Genomic DNA, 24,415 nt, shown 5'->3' with positions numbered 1-24,415 from the left:
TGGAGGCAATTCTGGTAGTTGACATTTTGGAGCTACATGGTCAGTAGTCCCGGTGGTCAGTAGCACTTTTATGGAGTTGCAATCACATAACACATTGACTTCTGACCCCAGTAAAAGGAGTTCAATAGTCTTAGCCACTGGGTTTCTTACTTTCCTACAATCTGCTGGAGGCGGCCTGTTGTTAGGGGAAATCTGTCTCTAGTAACAGAGAGAGACAAAGACAGAACACAGAAAATGGGGAGGGGGCTTAGACTGTGCTATGTGCAGGAGAGAGAGAGAAACTGGATTGTGTCAGTGTGCATGCAATCTGAGAGCATCTCTGTCTCCACCAGAAGGTCCATACAGCGCCAGAAAGGTACATCAAGGATTCCCTCTCATGTTAGCATTAGCAGTTCAGTGCTTAAAGGGGTATTCCAGGAAAAACATTTTTTTTTATATCAACTGGCTACAGAAAGCTTAACAGATTTGTAAATCACTTCTAATAAAAAAAAATCTTAATCCTTCCAGTAGTTATCAGCTGCTGAAGTTGAGTTGTTCTTTTCTTACTGACAACAGTGCTCTCTGCTGACACCTTTGTTTGTCTCAGGGACTGCTGAAGACAAGCAGAGGTGTCAGCAGAGAGCACTGTGGTCAGACAGAAAAGAACAGCTCAACTTCAGCAGCTGATAACTACTGGGAGGATTAAGATTTTTTTTTTAAATAGAAGTAATTTACAAATCTGATTAACTTTCTGGAGCCAGTTGATATATATATATATATTTATATTTTTATGTGCTGCTGCATTCTTCTGTTGCTGTATATCTAGCCTAGTAGCGTGCACCTGTAGGCCAGGTCCATATAGTAGTTTGGTATCAACTAAAGTGCTGGCTGACTTATTCTTTGTCTGTATTGCACATACGGGGGAGTGGCTACCTCCATGTTGGCCTTGCACCCCACCCACCTCTATCAGGTGTATATAAGGTGTCTTGGATGTTCCAGATCCTGCCATGCTTACTGAACTGTTCACACAGAGGCATATTCACAGTGTAGGGTCCGTCCCAATGAGGCCACCTTATCGCGGTGGGACGGTCCAAGCTATTTGACCGCCGGCGGAGACAAATTTGCGAGCTAAGTGCCTCACTATTTCATAGTTTCACATTTGCATCTATTACACCATAGCTGTATAGTCTCCATGTTTTATCTGCATGTTCATGTGTCACCTATATCCTTGTGCTGGCAGTGTGCTGCTGTATTCTTCTGTTGCTGTATATCTAGCCTAGTAGCGTGCACCTGTAGGCCAGGTCCATATAATAGTTTGGTATCAACTAAAGTGCTGGCTGACTTATTCTTTGTCTATATATATATATATATATATATATATATATTTTTTTTTTTTTTTTTTTTTTTTCCTGGAATACCCCTTTCATGTAACCCTTTCCTTGCTGTGCTTCTGCTGTTTCTGCTGACATAACACCTTGCAAACCAAATGATTCAATAACCCCTTCTCCACCTACAAGCAGTCCATAGTATTGTATATAAATTTCCCGATACCATTTTTTTTAAGACCGAGTGCGAGTCCTGATATGGATGGGTCATCAATAATAAAAAAGCTCCTGAAAAAAACCTTTTATAGCTTCTCCCTACAAAAATTCCCAGGATTCATGAATTCCCCTTTAAGACTTTATTATATTATTCCAATAGCTCAAAAAAAAATGCAATGAATTCTTGATTCTCCTTTAATTACTTCATTTCTGCATTTTAATTGATCCCGGTAAAGGTGCGAGAAGAAAAGCGAAAATTGAAACTACGGCCTCTGCTGATATATTATAGATTAAAAGGAGATTTATATTTCATGGCGGTTCTCCAGGTGTCGAACAATTAAGAAAATTAAGGCCAGAAAATGATTTTTTAAGATGAAGACAAAAGATGAAAAACGTATTCTGTGCGCCAAAAGTCAATAAAACATTAACAATCCCTCCAGGGGATCTCAGCCCCCATAAAGGGGAACAGCGTGTTTTTAAAAAATCTACATTTAGAAGCTTTTGTCTATAACACATTAGGAATAGTTTTCTTTTTGTTACTTTTTAATTAGTATTTTTTTTGTATTATTCATATGTTATTTGTATATTAATTTTAATATTTATTTTTTTATTCACATTTTATTTGTCAAATTATTTTAATATTAATTGTATTATTCGTATGTTATTTGTGAAATTATTTTAAAATTAATTGTATTATTTGTATGTTATTTGTATATTGATTTTACTATAATTAGTATTACTCATATGTTATTTGTATATTAATTTCTATATTATTTTTGTTATTCGTATTTTATTAGTACAATTGTTTGAATATTATTTGTATTATACGTATATTATTTGTACATTATTTTAATATTAATTGTATAATTCATATGTTATTTGTATATTATTTTAATATTAATTGTATAATTCAGATGTTATTTGTATCATTATTTTAATAATATTTGTATTATTCATATGTTATTTATATATTGATTCAAATATTATTTGTACTATTTATATTTCATTTGTATATACATTTTAATATTAATTGTATTATTCATATGTTATTGTCGTCTCTATAGACGACAATGCATTTATAAGTGGATTCAGCCATGTTCATTTTTTTGGTGGACCCCTTAATCGGAATTTCTGTGGCATCTGCTGCGGAAATTCCATTGTGTGTATGGCGCAGCAGAATGTGATGGAAAGCAATGGCACTCTACTGCAACGGAATTTCCGAGCTGAACTTTTACGCCAGATTCTACGCAAAAAATTCTATGGTGTGAACATGGTCTAAGGTGAGAAAATATCCCATGTGTATAAGTCATACAACTTTTTTTAAATTAATGAAAAAAAAAAAAAATTATTTGAGCCCTAAGAACACTTACCTCCCCATTCAAGAAGCAGTAAAATACTGATACAAAGAAACCCTGTAAGAAAAGCAACGAAACTGTTAAAAGGCAGCATATCATCAGAAAATGACCTATTGTCTGAATTGAGTTTTTAATGCTAAACATAATTTTTTTTTAATGAATTTTTGGTAATTTTTTTTTCTAATTCTCCATTGCCCTATCTGTATCTTAAAATAATACTGGAATCTTGCAGTTCCCATTCTGGCCACTAGGTGTAAAACTAAGCTTAGACTTCCTGTCCAGTCTGTGATGATAAGAAAGGGGCTGCTGGAAAGTGATCAGTACAAGGTTGCAGTCAGAGGCGACACCAGTGGCTAGATAGGACAATAGGAGCTCAGCCGTCCCCTCCCTTTGACAGGTCACAGAGCATGCCCAGACACCTTCCCTATTCATGTGAATGGGACAGCAGCTCCTGTCTATTGTTGTCTATGTCCATAGGGCTTTCTTTAAAGCATATCTCTAAATGATGTTAAAAACATGGCTGGCTTAAATAATAATGTACAAAAAATAAATAAAAGTACAATTTTTTTTATAATTGCAATACGAAAATGATTAGAAAAAAAACCTGTTATCAGTAAATAAAAATCTAGAAAATACATTTATTTTAAAGGGTTACTCCGCTGCTCAGCATTTGGAACAAACTGTTCCGAACACGGGAGCCTGCGCTGGGAGCTCGTGATGTCATAGCCCCGCCCCCTCATGATGTCACACCCCGCCCCTTCAATGCAAGTCTATGAGAGGGGGCATGACGGCCATCACGCCCCCTCCCATAGACTTGCATTGAGGGGGCAGGGCTATGAGGTCACGAGCTCCCGGCACCGGCTCCAGCGTTCGGAACAGTTTGTTCCAAACGCTGAGCAGCGGAGTACCCCTTTAAAGGAATTATCCAGCATTAGAAAAGCAGCTAATTTCTTCATAAAACATTGCCACTCTTGTTCTCAAGTTGTGCAGCTCAGTTCCATTGAAATGAATGGAACCAAGTTGTAATACCACACACAACCTGAGGACACATGTGGCGCTGTTTAAAAGGGGTTATCCATGAAAAAACTTTATATATATATATATATATATATATATATATATATATATATATCTCAACTGGCTCCAGGAAGTTAAACAGATTTGTAAATTACTTCTATTAAAAAATCTTAATCCTTTCAGTACTTATGAGCTGCTGAAGTTAAGGTTGTTCTTTTCTGTCTAAGTGCTCTCTGATGACTGATGACACGTGTCTCAGGAACCGCCCAGTTTAGAAGCAAATCCCCATAGCAAACCTCTTCTAAACTGGGCGGTTCCCAAGACAAGCAGAGGTGTCCTCAGAGAGCACTTAGACAGAAAAGAACAGCCTTAACTTCAGCAGCTCATAAGTACTGAAAGCATTAAGATTTTTTAATAGAAGTAATTTACAAATCTGTTTAACTTTATGGAGCCAGTTGATATATAAAAAAAAGTTTTTTCCTGGATAACCCCTTTAAGATAAATTGCATTGACACATGAATATGTGCAGCTGCTTTGCAATGTGTTATATTTGTAAATGACTAAAAGGATTTGTCCATTTTTGAAAAACTTTTCTCTTTTCATGATAAAATGTATCAGGTTGATTAAATAGAACAGTATTTTCCAAACAGCGCATCTACAGCTCCTGCAAAACTCCAACTCCCAGCATGCTGGGAGTTGTAGTTTTGCAACAGCTGGAGGCAAACTATTTGGATACACCAAGCCTGGTCCATCAGGCCTAAAACAACCTCTAATGATAAGGAGATGACTTATCTGGTCCCAGTCTATATGGTAAAGCTGACTAAGAAAGGAAGTGTCATATTTGTGTTTACATAAATAGTTAAACCAAATTAAAATAAAAAAAATTGTCAAATATATGTGAAATTATATCCTTATTCAAATACAAGTGAAGGTTCTCCAAAAGACCACCCCTTTAAGAAGACCACCCCTTTAAGAAGACCACCCCTTTAAGAAGACCACCCCTTTGTGCAGCGTCCTGTAGAATGACTTGCCTGAAAAGACTGAAGAAAGGAATTGAAATAAATGAAGACTATCTGAGAGACGTCGTCTTCTCCGGGGTTCACAAAGAACAGCATGTATGTGATTCCCAGGAGGGGGAGTAAGACCAGAGTCGCCTTCACAGCTTTCCTGCAAGACAAGGAGACATCTGTAAATTTGGGAAGAAGAAAAAAGGGGGAAATTTCTACATTATATTTTGGTCACGTCACCACAATTTTCTCAAGTACAAGTTGCTGTTTCTTGTGGGTCACCATGTAAGGTTTAAGTAAAATCATCTGAAGCAAATGTAATGAAAAATGTCCCAACTCGTTTCCCCTGAATGGTCCCGGATTCATCAGGGGAATATAGTAGGTTACAGTTTATTCCCCTGATAAAGCCAGAACCACCCCTGTGAAACACGTTGGGGTGTTTTATGTTGCATTTGGTTCAAATGATTTTACCTGAACCTTATACTGGGGTTTATTGTTACAGACCTTACATCTGGAGCCCTGTAATTTAGGCGTTTTGGTTTTCTCTTTATCTCTGAAACACTCATTCTTGACTTTGTTTTCAAAAACTGCACAAAAAACCTGCAGGTGAATGTCTATTTTAGTGTGATCCAACATGATGCATCTACCCCATGCAGCCCCGTTCTTTGTTCTTTACTGGTAACTTCTGCATTGGTGGTGTATAGTCTTCAGGGGTGGTGCATAGTATTAGTGGGTGGTACAGAGTCCTAAGGGGTGGTGTATAGTCTTCAGGGGGGGTGCATAGTATTAGTGGGTGGTACAGAGTCCTAAGGGGTGGTGTATAGTCTTCAGGGGTGGTGCATAGTATTAGGAGTGGTGTATTGTCTTCAGAGGCACGGGGCGTTAGTAACACATAGTGTTGGAGTGGTGCATAGTCTTTGGGGGCACTGAACAGTCTTCAGGGGTGGTTCATAGTCTTCAGGAGCCATGCATAGTCTTTGGGGGTGGATAGACTTCGTGGGTGGTGCATAATCTTAGAGGGCGGTGCATAGTTTTAAGGGGTATGCATATTCTTCAGGCGGTGCATAGTCTTGGTGGTGGTGCATAATATTAAAGGGTGGTGCATAGTCTTTAGTGGTGAAGCTAGTTTAAGGGGTGTTGCATACTTTTTGGGGGCAGTACACAGTCTTCAGAGTTGGTGCACAGTCTTCAGGGACAATGCATAGTCTTAGAGAGTGTTGCATAGTCTTCGGAGGCAGTACACAGTCCTTGAAGGTGGTGTAGAGTTTAGGCCCTGGAGCACAGTCTTTGGGGGCATTGCATAGTCTGAGGGAGTGTTGCATAGTCTTTTGGGGCAGTACACAGTCTTTGAAGGTGGTGCACAGTCTTAGGCTGTGGAGCACAGTTTTCAGGGGGTAGTGCAAAGGGGCGGTGCTAAACACAGAGTGTTCTTTGAATCCCTACCTCCCCTTAAAGGGGTACTCCGCCCCTAGACATCTTATCCCCTATGCAAATGATTGGGGATATGATGTCTGATAGCAGGGGTCCCGCTAATGGGGACCCCCCGCAATCTCTCCTGCAGCACCCCCGTTCCTCAGCTGCATGGAGCAAGGATCACTCCATAGCTGATGATGGGCGATACAGGGGACAGAGTATTGTGACGTGACGGAACCGCCCCCTTGTGACATCATGCCCTGCTCCCTCAATGCAAGCCTATGGGAGGGGGTGTGATGGCCACCATGCCCTCTCCCATAGACTTGCATTAAGGGGACGGGGCATGACGTTACGAGAGGGCGGAGCCGTGACATCACAATTCTCCCTCCCCTGTATCGCCGGTCATCAGCCAGCTGAGGAACGGGGGTGCTGCAAGAGAGATCATGGGGGTTCCCAGCGGCGGGACCCCCGCAATCAGACATCTGATGTCTAGGGGCGGAGTATCCCTTTAAGCCCTGAAACAATCATAACATAATAATCTGTTTATAGTATATAAATGAATCTCGCATTGCTCTATGACTGATACTTTTCATTTAAAGCTTACACTTATTCATAGACATCCGCCATATAGCCAGAGAGTATCTGTGCTGTAATAGTATCCATGCTGCTGATAAATAAAACTGCTGATTCGGTCCGCCACCAATATATAGAGGTCAACGCTACAATGTTATCTTGATAAAATGTACCGCCTGCAGGGAAGCCTTGTCAGTTTCTCGAATCAATAATGTAACGTATGAATATTAACCGGACACGGGGAGGCGGGATTCTTAGATTAGTTCCATTCTGTCACATATCAGACCATACATATTCCATTCCATCTACTCACCTATACTGTATGGTTTCGGATGTAGTTGAAGCTCTTAATTTCGTCATTAATATCCTTACGATGTTGAATAAAAATACAAAATTGATCTACAAAAATAAAATAGAAGATGTTATAGTTACATAGTTTGTAAGGGTAAAAAAACACATATATGTCTATCCAGTTCAGGCTGATACACTATACTACTATATATACAGGGGAAGGCAAAAAGCCCCAAGAGGTAGAAGCCGATAATTATAAGTTTACAGAAAAGATTTCCTTCCTGACTCTAAGTCTAGCATCAGAATAAATCCTGTACTAAAACTCCCATATGCATATAGAGGCTTCAAATAAAAAAGTACTGCTATAAAATAGTATAAGTATATAACCTACTATAATGCTGCTTCTATGTACAAGAATATAACTACTATTATACTGATCCTATATACAAGAATATAACTATTATAATACTGCTCCTATATACAAGAATATAACTACTATAATACTCCTCCTATATACAGGAATATAACTACTATAATACTGCTCCTATATACAAGAATATAACTACTATAATACTGCTCCTATATACAAGAATATAACTACTATAATACTGCCTCCTATATACAAGAATATAACTACTATAATACTGCTCCTATATACAAGAATATAACTACTATAATACTGCTCCTATATACAAGAATATAACTACTATAATACTGCTCCTATATACAAGAATATAACTACTATAATACTGCCCCCTATATACAAGAATATAGCTACTATAATACTCCTCCTATATACAAGAATATAACTACTATAATACTGCCTCCTATATACAAGAATATAACTACTATAATAGTGATCCTATATACAAGAATATAACTACTATAATACTGATCCTATATACAAGAATATAACTACTATAATACTGATCCTATATACAAGAATATAACTACTATAATACTGCTCCTATATACAAGAATATAACTACTATAATACTGCTCCTATATACAGGAATATAACTACTATAATACTGCTCCTATATACAAGAATATAACTACTATAATACTGCCCCTATATACAAGAGTATAACTACTATAATACTGCTCCTATATATGGTAAGGCCTGCGCAGCTGGCCTGTAATTGTGGGAGGAGCGGGATGACCATAAAACCCACGGCTCTCCCCCCTTCAATGACGCCGTGGGTTCTTCGCTTGAGGATTGTCACGTGATGTCGGCAGGAGGTGGAGTCACGTTCCCACCGGTCAGCTGACTGCACGAGTCAGCTGAATGGAAGGTCGCTTCAGCCGGCATGGTGGTGGTAAGTGGCCGTGGCTGACCGGGGATAACGCTGGCTGTTCCCGGACTCCGGAGGTGAGCCGGAGTTCAGGGAAACCCTTGGTCAGCCCGGCCCCAGGTTATTGTATTACATATCGGCATTCGGCTGTATATGATTACTCACGGCTTGCTGCGCATGTATATGATTAATTTGTTATGTGAACAGTCTCCTGCACATGCATATCATTACCGCACTATGTGAACGGCTTGCTGCGCATGTATACGATTACTTTGTTATGTGAACAGCCTCCTGCACATGCATATCATTACCGCGCTATGTGAACGGCTTGCTGCGCATGTATATGATTACTGCATTGTGTGATCAGTCTCCTGCACATGCATATCATTACCGCACTGTGTGAACAGTCTCCTGCACATGCATATCATTACCGCACTGTGTGAACGGTCTCCTGCACATGCATATCATTACCGCACTGTGTGTTAGGCCTCTTGCACATGTATATGATTGCTGCACTGTGTGAACAGTCTCCTGCATATTTTATCATTTCCGCACTATGTAAACAGTCTCCTGCACATGTATAACATTGCCGCTCTATGTGAACAGCCTCCTACTTATTTTATCATTTCCGCACCACGTGAACAGCCGCTCTATGTGAACAGCCTCCTGCACATATCATATCATTATCACATTTTGTAGTTCTGTGCTGCGGGGAGGATCTATATGTGTCTCCCGTATACTAAGACTCGCACACCTTTACACTCAATCGGACTCACCGCTCCGCCCCACCCTGTGGCCTTATGCTTCACCCCCACAGCTGCCAATCTGGTCAGTCTTAGGCACGCTACACCAACAGCTGCGCTCACTTCCAACCTTTGTCTCTTAACTAACTTCCTCACAGTTTTCTTTTCATTTATTTTATATTTATACTTCTGTGTTTCCGGGCGGTGTGCCTCCAGCTGTTGTGGAGCTACGATTCTCACTTATAGGAATCATGCCGTAGGGTTCATGCTGTACACATCCTGGTACCCATGCACGTTGGTAGGATTCATGCCGGTAACATTTATACGCCACACACGCTTATAGGGTTCATTCGTTCTCTACGCGCTTGTAGTTTTATACCGTACACACGCTTTTAGGGTCATACTGTACACCCCCTTTGTAAGGTTATACTGCACACACGCTTGTAAGATTCATACAGTACACACTTGTAGAGTTTATGCCGTTTACTTGCCTACAGGTTTCATACCGTACACTCGCTTGTAGGATTATATTGTACATTCGCCCTTAGGATTCATGCTGTACGCTTGCTTGTAGCATTCATACTGCACTCACGCTTGAGCATATTTGTGGGGTGCATGCTTGTAGCATCTACTCTATACACACGCTTGTACATACTTGTAGCGTTATGCTGCTTACATACTTATAAGATTCATGCCGTACACAGTACACACTGGTAGGATATCCTGTACACACGCTTGTTGGATTCTTACTTTACACGCGTTAGGATTATGCAGTACATTCGCCGGTAGCATTTATACGGTACACTCGCTCGCATAATTCATAAAGTTCATGCGGTGCATACCAATGTAGCATTCATACTGTACACTTGCTCGTAGGTTTACGTGGTATACACGCTTGTTCTCGCTTGCAGGGTTCATACTACACACGCTCTTGTAGGAGTCATGTTGTACACACTCATAGGAATCATACTTTGTACACGCTCATACGAGTCACACTGTACGCACGTTTATAGTATTACATGGCCCACGCTCGTAGGATTACTACTGAATATGCACTCATAAGGATTGTGCTGCACACCCGCTCGCAGGACTTGTATCACGCGTGTTTGTAGGGTTATATTACTCGGGTGCACGTGGGAATCAGGCTGCGTGTGCACTGGTGGCATGTGTTCTGTACATGCGCTTGCGCTATTTGTGAAGTTCGTACGCCCGCTGTTTTGTGCAGCGCACATGCTCATACAGCACATGGTGTGTGGCCCCGTACGCAGGTATGTGGTCATAATAGTTACTACTTGCCGGCATATTCTCTGCCATCGGTCGTGGTTAGCTTCAGGCGTTCACTGGTGGTCTATACGCGTATATGGTTGGCCCGAGTATAGGTTCATCAAGTTGGTGGTACAGCCATGCATAGCGGTTCACGACAGTTTCACACGTAGTCGTTCTGCACGCATCTTTATATAGGCAGGGTGATACATAGCAGTTGTCGCTGCTGACACATATTCAGAACGACAATTACACGATGCACAGGCGGGGCTTACCCAGTAAACCATTGCAGACGGGGTATGTTTCATTATCGTTGGTACTGACATGCCTTCTGAACGACACTGACATTACGCATAGGTGGTATTTACCTGTTAAGCCTGTCATGTTACAGAAAGGGTACGTCGCATAATTGTTATGACTGACACGCCTTCAGAACAGCAATAACACCACACATAGGTGATGTATACCCATCATGCCTGCCACGCCTGCAGGGGTACGTTGCACGGTTGTTACTGACACGCCGTCAGAACAGCAATAACGCCACACATAGGTGATGTATACCCATCATGCCTGCCACGCCTGCAGGGGGTACGTTGCACGGTTGTTACTGACACGCCTTCAGAACAGCAATAACGCCACACATAGGTGATAAGATTTGTTTTATTATCCAAGTAATCACCTCATGAACCTCACACGTCTTCAGGTTGTGTTTACTTGTGTTGTCGGTGCACCTCTTTTACGGTATAGTCACGTTCTCAAAAAACGGAATTCACGATGTTTTGGGTTGTCATGGTACTCGTATAAACTTTCGCACTTACCACTGGGCACACACTTATCTAGACTCAGTTACGCATACAATTCTCGTCCGACACGTCTTCGGATACTTTCCCTCTCTCCTGGTTTAAAGAGTTATTTATTGTTGTCCAAGTAATCACCTCATGAACCTGACACGCTTTCAGGTTGTGATTGCGTGCGTTGTCGATGCGCTCCTTTCTCTGTGTAGTCATGTCCCAAAAATGTACTCCATGGTGTTCTAGGTTGATATGGTACTCGTATAACGTTTTGCACTTGTCACCGGGCGCATACTCGTCTAGACCCGGTTACGCATACGATTCTCGTCCGACACGTCTTCGGATACTTTCCCTCTGTTCTGGTTTAAAGTGTCGTACATTGTTCTCCAAGTAATCACCTCATGAACCTGACACGCTTTCAGGTTGTGATTGCTTGCGTTGTCGATGCGCTCCTTTCTCTGTGTAATTATGTCCCAAAAATGTACTTCATGGTGTTCTAGGTTGATATGGTACTCGTATAACGTTTCGCACTTGTCACCGGGCGCATACTCGTCTAGACCCGGTTACGCATACGATTCTCGTTCGACACGTCTTCGGATACTTTCCCTCTGTTCTGGTTTAAAGTGTCGTACATTGTTCTCCAAGTAATCACCTCATGAACCTGACACGCTTTCAGGTTGTGATTCCTTGCGTTGTCGATGCGCTCCTTTCTCTGTGTAGTCATGTCCCAAAAATGTACTTCATGGTGTTCTAGGTTGATATGATACTCGTATAACGTTTCGCACTTGTCACCGGGCGCATACTCGTCTAGGCCCGGTTACGCATACGATTCTCGTCCGACACGTCTTCGGATACTTTCCCTCTGTCCTGGTTTAAAGAGTTGATTATTGTTGTCCGAGTAATCACCTCATGAACCTGACACGCTTTCAGGTTGTGATTGCTTGCGTTGTCGATGCGCTCCTTTCTCTGTGTAGTCATGTCCAAAAATGTACTTCATGGTGTTCTAGGTTGATATGGTACTCGTATAGCGTTTCGCACTTGTCACCGGGCGCATACTCGTCTAGGCCCGGTTACGCATACGATTCTCGTCCGACACGTCTTCGGATACTTTCCCTCTGTCCTGGTTTAAAGAGTTGTTTATTGTTGTCCAAGTAATCACCTCATGAACCTGACACGTTTTCAGGTTGTGATTGCTTGCGTTGTCGGTGCATTCCTTTCTCTGTGTAGTCTCGTTCCTAAAGATGCTCTTCAGGGTGTTCTAGGTTGTTAAGGTACTTGTATAACGTTTCGCACTTGTCACCGGGCACATACTTGTCTAGGTCCAGTCACGTATACAATTCTCATCCGACACGTCTTCGGATACTCTCTCTCTGTCCTGGTGTTAGACGGTCAGCTATGTTATAGATAAATGAGCTTGGCTAGACGGTTAGTTTGGCTGTCCCTACTACATACATTTACTTTCACATGTGCTCACATTGAAGGAGTCCAGAATATTGCAGCAGATGCCTTATCTAGGAACAACCTGTCACATTTCTTTCAGGTGATGCCAGAAGCCGATTCCATAGGGGCGCAAGTTCCCCCGTTCCATTCACTAGTCATGAACTGAACCAGCACCTTCGGATAGCCAAACGTTTGGTCAGTGATTCCTTGTCCGCAAATACGCGAAAAATTTATGGTACGGCGTGGAACTCATTTTCCAAATCCAGATCCAAGCACGCCGAGGGCGACAAGATTTCAGTTCCCTTCCTATTAGCATATGTCGGGTTTTGCCATACCACACTGCATTTATCCCACAATACTATTAAGAGTTATCTAGCCGGTATCCAACACCATTTATCCTTGACCAATACCCGTAGTTACTCTATACTCTCTTCTCGCTTGGTGAAGTCCGCTCTGAAGGGCATCCTTGAGAAGGAAGTCCCTCGCAGCCCAGTCAGACAACCAATCACAGGCTACATGTTCAGGCAGTTGTCCGACTTGTTAGACTCCACACCATTGGGTATTCGTGATAGCCTCACATTAAAAGCGGCCATGTACCTTGCCTATTATGGGTTTCTCAGACCGGGTGAGTATACTGCTCGGACCATTAACGCGCCCTTCCTAAGGTCAGTCAGCTGTCACATGTCTCTGATCATTTCGAGCTGTCCCTCAGTCAGACCAAGACCTCGTCTCCGGGTCAAATTGTGATTGTCCGGTTTTCCCCACCGTGCACAAATGGTGTCCTGTCACAGTCCTCCGTGAATTGTTGAATGCCTGTGTTAACCTATCAGCTGACGACCCTTTACACCTTTTCAGATCCAACCCGCTAACTACTTCTCAATTCATCAAACATTTACGCATTTCGGTCAGGTCGCTGGGAGGAGTCCCGACTTCATTATCCGGTCACTCCTTCCGTATTGGCGCAGCTACAGCCACTTCTAAGCACGGGGTCCCAACCCACGTAATCATGAAATTAGGATGTTGGAAATGCGGATGCTACATGCAGTATATCCCTAACCCTCACAAAGAAATGGCTAGCGCATTCCAGTCTCTTGTGTTGTAATCTGCAATAAACAAATGTTTGTTTAAATCCGGGTTTTGCCCTCTTTTCCAGGCATATTCTTTACGCCGCAGTTATGGCACACTTCAGACTGCTTAGTTGAGGTTGATAGGTTATTGGTTACAGTTGGTTGTTAGGTTAGTACTAGGGTTGTACGCATATCAGTCATGTAGCAACGACCACAAACAAGAATATAACTACTATAATGCTGCTCCTATATACAAGAATATAACTACTATAATACTGCTCCTATATACAAGAATATAACTACTATAATACTGCTCCTATTTACAAGAATATAACTACTATAATACTGCTCCTATATACAAGAATATAACTACTATAATACTGCTCCTATATACAAGAATATAACTACTATAATACTGCCTCCTATATACAAGAATATAACTACTATAATACTGTCTCCTATATACAAGAATATAACTACTATAATACTGCCTCCTATATACAAGAATATAACTACTATAATACTGCTCCTATATACAAGAATATAACTACTATAATACTGCTCCTATATACAAGAATATAACTACTATAATACTGCTCCTATATACAAGAATATAACTACTATAATACTGCTCCTATATACAAGAATATAATTACTATAATACTGCTCCTATATACAAGAATATAACTACTATAATACTGCTCCTATATACAAGAATATAACTACTATAATACTGCTCCTATATACAAGAATATAACTACTATAATACTGCTCCTATATACAAGAATATAACTACTATAATACTGCCTCCTATATACAAGAATATAACTACTATAATGCTGCTCCTATATACAAGAATATAACTACTATAATACTGCTCCTATATACAAGAATATAACTACTATAATACTGCTCCTATTTACAAGAATATAACTACTATAATACTGCTCCTATATACAAGAATATAACTACTATAATACTGCTCCTATATACAAGAATATAACTACTATAATACTGCTCCTATATACAAGAATATAACTACTATAATACTGCTCCTATATACAAGAATATAACTACTATAATACTGCTCCTATATACAAGAATATAACTACTATAATACTGCTCCTATATACAAGAATATAACTACTATAATACTGCCCCTATATACAAGAATATCACTACCATAATACTGCTCCTATATACAGGAATATAACTACTATAATACTCCTCCTATATACAAGAATATAACTACTATAATACTGCTCCTATATACAAGAATATAACTACTATAATACTGCCTCCATAAAGGATATATCACATTCAATGATCAATGTAGCTTAAGTTGTCTTACATGATTTAAAGCGCTGGTTAAAAAAAAAAAAAAAAAACACCAACAAAAAACAAATAGCAAAAATATTTTAACCCCATATTGATATGGATTTGAGGATTTTGAAATATCGACATTATTTATTATTATTAGAATTAAAAAGTCTCTGTAATTCCTATTCCAATTATTTTATTCTTTTCTTTTACAGTCACTTTAACTAGAATTGAAAGGTGAACGGGTGATCTACTAGATTGTGATACGATATAATAAAGAATGTTTTTGGAATTTGCTTGATACTTTTTAGACTCAGGAGGAAAGAACATTAATATGTAGAATCTTAGGACTTGCATATCTTTCAGTTGGCTATAAACCAAGAAACAAGTCTGCCGAACCCCTCGACTTCACCCGGAGGGTTGGATAATGTACATGGAGTCTCTGGACTTTCCTCTAAAAGGAGATGTTGGGGGAAAAGGGATCTGAGAAAGAAATAAATAGTAACTTACAAGAAGGACGAGAATGACCGGTCCTTGATAGATGTAATCAATGTATTTTCCTGGACCTTTTCCGATCCAGCATCTGATGAAAAATAAATGTCAAAAATGATTTTCATTCTACTGTTTTTCATAGATGTACAAGAATATAAATACTATAATACTGCTCCTATATACAAGAATATAACTACTATAATACTGCCTCCTATATACAAGAATATAACTACTATAATACTGCTCCTATATACAAGAATATAAATACTATAATACTGCTCCTATATACAAGAATATAACTACTATAATACTGCTCCTATATACAGGAATATAACTACTATAATACTGCTCCTATATACAAGAATATAACTACTATAATCCTTCTCCTATAGACAAGAATATAACTACTATAATACTGCCTCCTATATACAAGAATATAACTACTATAATACTGCTCCTATATACAAGAATATAACTACTATAATACTGCTCCTATATACAAGAATATAACTACTATAATACTGCTCCTATATACAAGAATATAACTACTATAATACTGCTCCTATATACAAGAATATAACTACTATAATACTGCTCCTATATACAAGAATATAACTACTATAATACTGCTCCTATATGCAAGAATATAACTACTGTAATACTGCTCCTATATACAAGAATATAACTACTATAATACTGCTTATATATACAAGAATATAAGTACTATAATACTGCCTCTGTCACGATGCCGGCTGGCAGGAGGTGGATCCTCTGTGCCAGAGAGGGATTGGCGTGGACCGTGCTAGTGGACCGGTTCTAAGTCACTACTGGTTTTCACCAGAGCCCGCCACAAAGCGGGATGGTCTTGCTGCGGCGGTAGTGACCAGGTCGTATCCACTAGCAACGGCTCAACCTCTCTGGCTGCTGAAGATAGGCGCGGTACAAGGGAGTAGACAGAAGCAAGGTCGGACGTAGCAGAAGGTCGGGGCATGCAGCAAGGATTGTAGTCAGGGGCAACGGCAGGAGGTCTGGAACACAGGCTAGGAACACACAAGGAAACGCTTTCACTGGCACAATGGCAACAAGATCCGGCGAGGGAGTGCAGGGGAAGTGAGGTATAAATAGGGAGTGCACAGGTGAACACACTAATTGGAACCACTGCGCCAATCAGCGGCGCAGTGGCCCTTTAAATCGCAGAGACCCGGCGCGCGCGCGCCCTAGGGAGCGGGGCCGCGCGCGCCGGGACAGGACAGACGGAGAGCGAGTCAGGTACGGGAGCCGGGATGCGCATCGCGAGCGGGCGCCACCCGCATCGCGAATCGCATTCCGGCTGGAGACGGTATCGCAGCGCACCGGGTCAGTGGAGCTGACCGGAGCGCTGCGGTAGCGAGAGTGAAGCGAGCGCTCCGGGGAGGAGCGGGGACCCGGAGCGCTCGGCGTAACAGTACCCCCCCCCTTGGGTCTCCCCCTCTTCTTAGAGCCTGAGAACCTGAGGAGCAGACTTTTATCTAGGATATTGTCCTCAGGTTCCCAGGATCTCTCTTCAGGACCACAACCCTCCCAATCGACCAGAAAAAAGGTTTTCCCTCTGACCTTCTTGGAGGCCAGTATCTCTTTTACGGAGAAGATGTCCGAGGAGCCGGAAACAGGAGTGGGAGAAACAAGTTTGGGAGAGAAACGGTTGATGATAAGTGGTTTAAGAAGAGAAACGTGAAAGGCATTAGGAATACGAAGAGAAGGAGGAAGAAGAAGTTTGTAAGAGACAGGATTAATCTGGCACAAGATTTTGAAAGGACCAAGATAGCGTGGTCCCAATTTGTAGCTAGGGACACGGAAGCGGACATATTTAGCGGAGAGCCATACCTTGTCTCCAGGAGAAAAAATGGGGGGAGCTCTTCTTTTTCTATCAGCAAACTTCTTCATGCGTGATGAAGCCTGTAAAAGAGAATTTTGGGTCTCTTTCCATATGGTGGAAAGATCACGAGATATTTCATCCACAGCGGGCAAACCAGAGGGCAAGGGAGTAGGGAGGGGGGGAAGAGGGTGACGGCCGTACACCACAAAAAATGGGGATTTGGAGGAAGATTCAGAGACTCTGAAGTTATACGAGAATTCGGCCCATGGTAGAAGATCTGCCCAGTCATCCTGGCGGGAGGAAACAAAATAGCGTAAATAATCACACAGGACCTGGTTAATTCTTTCTACTTGCCCATTGGATTGAGGATGATATGCAGAGGAAAAGTTTAATTTAATCTTGAGTTGTTTACAGAGAGCCCTCCAGAATTTTGACACGAATTGGACGCCTCTATCCGAGACGATCTGCGTGGGCAACCCGTGAAGACGAAAAATGTGTACAAAAAATTGTTTTGCCAACTGAGGCGCTGAAGGAAGACCAGGAAGAGGGATGAAATGTGCCATCTTGGAGAATCGATCAACGACCACCCAAACAACAGTGTTGCCACGGGATGGGGGTAAGTCTGTAATAAAGTCCATACCAATCAGAGACCAAGGCTGTTCGGGGACAGGCAGAGGATGAAGAAGACAGCGGGCTTCTGGCGAGGAGTCTTATCCCGGGCACAAACAGTGCAGGCTCGTACAAAATCCACAACATCCGTCTCCAGAGTCGGCCACCAATAGAAATGAGAGATGAGTTGCACGGATTTCTTGATACCCGCATGACCTGCGAGATGGGAGGAGTGACCCCATTTGAGGATTCCAAGGCGTTGGCGTGGAGAAACGAAGGTCTTCCCTGGAGGAGTTTTCCTGATGGAGGCTGGAGAAGTGGAGATCAGGCAGTCAGGGGGAATGATGTGTTGCGGAGAGAGCTCTACTTCCGAGGCATCCGAGGAACGAGAGAGAGCATCGGCCCTAATGTTCTTATCGGCAGGCCGAAAGTGAATTTCAAAATTAAATCGGGCAAAGAACAGAGACCATCTGGCCTGGCGAGGATTCAGCCGTTGGGCAGACTGGAGATAGGAGAGGTTCTTGTGATCGGTGTAAATAATAACTGGAAATCTTGATCCCTCCAACAGATGCCTCCATTCCTCAAGTGCTAATTTAATGGCTAGAAGCTCTCGGTCCCCGATGGAGTAGTTCCTCTCAGCCGGAGAGAAGGTCCTAGAAAAAAAACCACAAGTAACAGCATGCCCGGAAGAATTTTTCTGTAGAAGGACCGCTCCAGCTCCTACAGAGGAGGCATCAACCTCCAATAGGAAGGGTTTAGATGGGTCAGGTCTGGAGAGCACGGGAGCCGAAGAAAAGGCAGACTTGAGCTGTTTAAAGGCGTCTTCCGCTTGAGGAGGCCATGACTTAGGATTGGCATTCTTTTTGGTTAAAGCCACGATAGGAGCCACAATGGTGGAAAAATGTGGAATGAATTGTCTGTAATAATTGGCGAACCCCAAAAAACGTTGGATAGCACGGAGTCCGGAGGGGCGTGGCCAATCTAAGACGGCAGAGAGTTTGTCTGGATCCATTTGTAGTCCCTGGCCAGAGACCAAGTATCCTAGGAAAGGAAGAGATTGACATTCAAACAGACATTTCTCCATTTTGGCATAAAGTTGATTGTCACGAAGTCTCTGAAGAACCATGCGGACATGCTGGCGGTGTTCTTCTAGGTTGGCAGAAAAAATCAGGATATCGTCCAGATATACAACAACACAGGAATATAAGAGATCACGAAAAATTTCATTAACAAAGTCTTGGAAGACGGCAGGGGCGTTGCACAGGCCAAAGGGCATGACCAGATACTCAAAGTGTCCATCTCTAGTGTTAAATGCCATTTTCCATTCATCCCCCTCTCTGATGCGGATGAGATTATAGGCACCTCTTAAGTCCAGTTTGGTAAAGATGTGGGCACCTTGGAGGCGATCAAAGAGTTCAGAGATGAGAGGTAGGGGGTAGCGGTTTTTTACAGTGATTTTATTAAGACCGCGGTAGTCAATGCAAGGACGTAGAGAGCCATCTTTTTTGGACACAAAGAAAAATCCGGCTCCGGCAGGAGAGGAAGATTTGCGGATAAAGCCCTTCTTTAAATTTTCCTGGATATACTCAGACATAGCAAGAGTCTCTGGGACAGAGAGAGGATAAATTCTGCCCCGGGGTGGAGTAGTGCCCGGGAGGAGGTCAATGGGACAGTCATAAGGCCTGTGAGGAGGTAAAGTCTCAGCTTGTTTTTTGCAAAAAACATCCGCAAAGTCCATATAGGCCTTAGGGAGACCGGTTACAGGAGGGACCACAGGGTCACGGCAAGGAGTACTGGGAACCGGTTTAAGGCAGTCCTTGGAACAAGAGGGACCCCAACTCTTGATCTCCCCAGTGGACCAATCCAGGGTAGGGGAGTGGTGTTGAAGCCAGGGTAGTCCAAGGAGAATTTCGGAAGTGCAATTGGGGAGGACCAAAAACTCAATTTTCTCATGGTGAGGTCCGATGCACATTAGGAGGGGCTCCGTGCGGAAACGTATGGTACAGTCCAATCTTTCATTGTTAACACAATTGATGTAGGGAGGTCTGGCGAGACTGGTCAGCGGGATGTTGAACCTGTTGATGAGAGAGGCCAAAATAAAATTTCCTGCAGATCCGGAATCCAAGAAGGCCATAGTAGAGAAGGAGAAGGTAGAGGCAGATACCCGCACAGGCACAGTAAGACGCGGAGAAGCAGAGTTGACATCAAGGGCTGTCTCACCTTTGTGCGGAGTCAGCGTACGTCTTTCCAGGCGGGGAGGACGGATAGGACAATCCTTCAGGAAGTGTTCGGTACCGGCACAGTACAGGCAGAGATTCTCCATGCGGCGTCGTGTCCTCTCTTGAGGTGTCAGGCGAGACCGGTCAACCTGCATAGCCTCCACGGCGGGAGGCACAGGAACGGATTGCAGGGGACCAGAGGAGAGAGGAGCCGGGGAGAAAAAACGCCTCGTGCGAACAAAGTCCATATCCTGGCGGAGCTCCTGACGCCTTTCGGAAAAACGCATGTCAATGCGAGTGGCTAGATGAATGAGTTCATGTAGGTTAGCAGGGATTTCTCGTGCGGCCAGAACATCTTTAATGTTGCTGGATAGGCCTTTTTTAAAGGTCGCGCAGAGGGCCTCATTATTCCAGGATAGTTCTGAAGCAAGAGTACGGAATTGTACGGCGTACTCGCCAACGGAAGAATTACCCTGGACCAGGTTCAACAGGGCAGTCTCAGCAGAAGAGGCTCGGGCAGGTTCCTCAAAGACACTTCGAATTTCCGAGAAGAAGGAGTGTACAGAGGCAGTGACGGGGTCATTGCGGTCCCAGAGCGGTGTAGCCCACGACAGAGCTTTTCCAGACAGAAGGCTGACTACGAAAGCCACCTTAGACCTTTCAGTAGGAAACTGGTCCGACATCATCTCCAAGTGCAGGGAACATTGAGAAAGGAAGCCACGGCAAAATTTAGAGTCCCCATCAAATTTATCCGGCAAGGATAGTCGTAGGCCTGAAGCGGCCACTCGCTGCGGAGGAGGTGCAGGAGCTGGCGGAGGAGATGGTTGCTGAAGCTGAGGTAGTAGCTGCTGTAGCATCACGGTCAGTTGAGACAGCTGGTGGCCTTGTTGCGCTATCTGTTGTGACTGCTGGGCGACCACCGTGGTGAGGTCGGCGACAACTGGCAGAGGAACTTCAGCGGGATCCATGGCCGGATCTACTGTCACGATGCCGGCTGGCAGGAGGTGGATCCTCTGTGCCAGAGAGGGATTGGCGTGGACCGTGCTAGTGGACCGGTTCTAAGTCACTACTGGTTTTCACCAGAGCCCGCCGCAAAGCGGGATGGTCTTGCTGCGGCGGTAGTGACCAGGTCGTATCCACTAGCAACGGCTCAACCTCTCTGGCTGCTGAAGATAGGCGCGGTACAAGGGAGTAGACAGAAGCAAGGTCGGACGTAGCAGAAGGTCGGGGCAGGCAGCAAGGATCGTAGTCAGGGGCAACGGCAGGAGGTCTGGAACACAGGCTAGGAACACACAAGGAAACGCTTTCACTGGCACAATGGCAACAAGATCCGGCGAGGGAGTGCAGGGGAAGTGAGGTATAAATAGGGAGTGCACAGGTGAACACACTAATTGGAACCACTGCGCCAATCAGCGGCGCAGTGGCCCTTTAAATGGCAGAGACCCGGCGCGCGCGCGCCCTAGGGAGCGGGGCCGCGCGCGCCGGGACAGGACAGACGGAGAGCGAGTCAGGTACGGGAGCCGGGATGCGCATCGCGAGCGGGCGCCACCCGCATCGCGAATCGCATCCCGGCTGGAGACGGTATCGCAGCGCACCGGGTCAGTGGAGCTGACCGGAGCGCTGCGGTAGCGAGAGTGAAGCGAGCGCTCCGGGGAGGAGCGGGGACCCGGAGCGCTCGGCGTAACAGCCTCCTATATACAAGAATATAACTTCTATAATACTGCTCCTATATACAAGAATATAACTACTATAATACTGATCCTTTATACAAGAATATAACTACTATAATACTGCTCCTATATACAAGAATATAACTATTATAATGCTGCCTCCTATGTATGAGAATATAACTACTATAATACTGCCACCTATATACAAGAATATAAATACTATAATACTGCCTCCTATATACAAGAATATAACTACTATAATACTGCCTCCTATGTATGAGAACATAACTGCTATAATACTGCCTCCTATATACAAGAATATAACTACTATAATACTGCCTCCTATATACAAGAATATAACTACTATAATACTGCTCCTATATACAAGAATATAACTATTATAATACTGCCTCCGATATACAAGAATATAAATACTATAATACTGCTTCCTATATACAAGAATATAACTACTATAATACTGCCTCTATATACAAGAATATACCTACTATAATACTGCTCCTACATACAAGAATATAACTACTATAATACTGCTCCTATATACAAGAATATAACTACTATAATACTGCTCCTATATACAAGAATATAACTACTATAATACTGCTCCTATATACAAGAATATAACTACTATAATACTGCTCCTATATACAAGAATATAACTACTATAATACTGCCCCTATATACAAGAATATAACTACTATAATACTGCCTCCTATATACAAGAATATAACTACTATAATACTGCCTCCTATATACAAGAATATAACTACTATAATACTGCCTCCTATATACAAGAATATAACTACTATAATACTGCCTCCTATATACAAGAATATAACTACTATAATACTGCTCCTATATACAAGAATATAACTACTATAATACTGCTCCTATATACAAGAATATAACTACTATAATACTGCCTCCTATATACAAGAATATAACTACTATAATACTGCCTCCTATATACAAGAATATAACTACTATAATACTGCCTCCTATATACAAGAATATAACTACTATAATACTGCTCCTATATACAAGAATATAACTACTATAATACTGCTCCTATATACAAGAATATTACTACAGTGACTCCCCGACCTACGATGGCCATCGTATTAAGTGCTATCCGGCAGCGCAAAATGCTTAAGCTGCTGCCGGATAGCAGTTTAATGTTCCCCGTGTGGTGCGGTAAGTATTACTTACCCCTCCACGATGCTCCGGGGTGCCCTTCAAGTCCAGCGCTGGTCTTCCGGTGTCTTCTTGGCCCTCTCCGATGAAGTCAATACGCTGCTGCACACGTCATCCAATAGGAATGGGGTAGGCAGCGGCGTAATGACGTCGCTACGCAGGCCCAGTAAGGCCTTGCAGAAGACAGCGGAGGACCGGAGGAGACAGCGGAGGACCGGAGAAGACAGTGGAGGACCGGAGATGACAAGGAGAGCCCGGCAGAGGCCCGGGGTCACCATCAGGAGCGGCGGGGACAGGTGAGTACAGCTTTCTATGCTTTACATTGCACGAATCCCTGAACATACGATGGATTCGACAAACGATGGCTCATTTGGAACGAATTAACATCGTATGTTGAGGGACCACTGTACTATAATACTACTCCTATATACAAGAATATAACTACTATAATACTGCTCCTATATACAAGAATATAACTACTATAATACTGCTCCTATATACAAGAATATAACTACTATAATACTGCCTCCTATATACAAGAATATAACTACTATAATACTGCTCCTATATACAAGAATATAACTACTATAATACTGCTCCTATATACAAGAATATTACTACTATATTATTGCCCCTATATACAAGAATATAACTACTATAATACTGCCTCCTATATACAAGAATATAACTACTATAATACTGCTCCTATATACAAGAATATAACTACTATAATACTGCCTACTATATACAAGAATATAACTACTATAATACTGCTCCTATATAAAAGAATATAACTACCATAATACTGCTCCTATATACAAGAAAATAACTACTATAATACTGCTCCTATATACAAGAATATAACTACTATAATACTGTTTCTATATACAATAATATAACTACCATAATACTGCTCCTATATACAAGAATATTACTACTATAATACTGCTCCTATATACAAGAATATAGCTACTATAATACTGCCTCCTATATACAAGAATATAACTACTATAATACTGCTCCTATATACAAGAATATAACTACTATAAGGCTGCTTCTATATACAAGAATATAGCTACTATAATACTGCCTCCTATATACAAGAATATAACTACTATAATACTGCTCCTATATACAAGAATATAACTACTATAATACTGCTCCTATATACAAGAATATAACTACTATAATACTGCTCCTATATACAAGAATATAACTACTATAATACTGCTCCTATATACAAGAATATAACTACTATTATAC

General features: G+C 42.1%; 1 protein-coding gene across 2 annotated transcripts in view; it reads right to left on the bottom strand.

The window, feature by feature from the left end:
• The window catches only part of CRHR2 (corticotropin releasing hormone receptor 2), a 152,132-nt gene that overhangs the window by 5,738 nt on the left and 121,979 nt on the right, over positions 1-24,415 (bottom strand). For both annotated transcript variants that reach the window (XM_056518866.1, XM_056518865.1), the window contains exons 7-10: positions 15,606-15,678; positions 7,199-7,284; positions 4,924-5,059; positions 2,891-2,932 (exon numbers count right to left, since the gene is read on the bottom strand). In XM_056518866.1, the coding sequence (XP_056374841.1) occupies positions 2,891-2,932; positions 4,924-5,059; positions 7,199-7,284; positions 15,606-15,678 (337 nt within the window). The remainder of the gene's footprint in view (positions 1-2,890; positions 2,933-4,923; positions 5,060-7,198; positions 7,285-15,605; positions 15,679-24,415) is intronic.

This window comes from Hyla sarda, chromosome 5 (genome assembly GCF_029499605.1).
Source record: "Hyla sarda isolate aHylSar1 chromosome 5, aHylSar1.hap1, whole genome shotgun sequence".
In the NCBI taxonomy this organism is placed as follows: domain Eukaryota; kingdom Metazoa; phylum Chordata; class Amphibia; order Anura; family Hylidae; genus Hyla; species Hyla sarda.
Note: the sequence above shows the minus strand (reverse complement) of the source record. Positions and strands in the feature narration are given on the sequence as shown.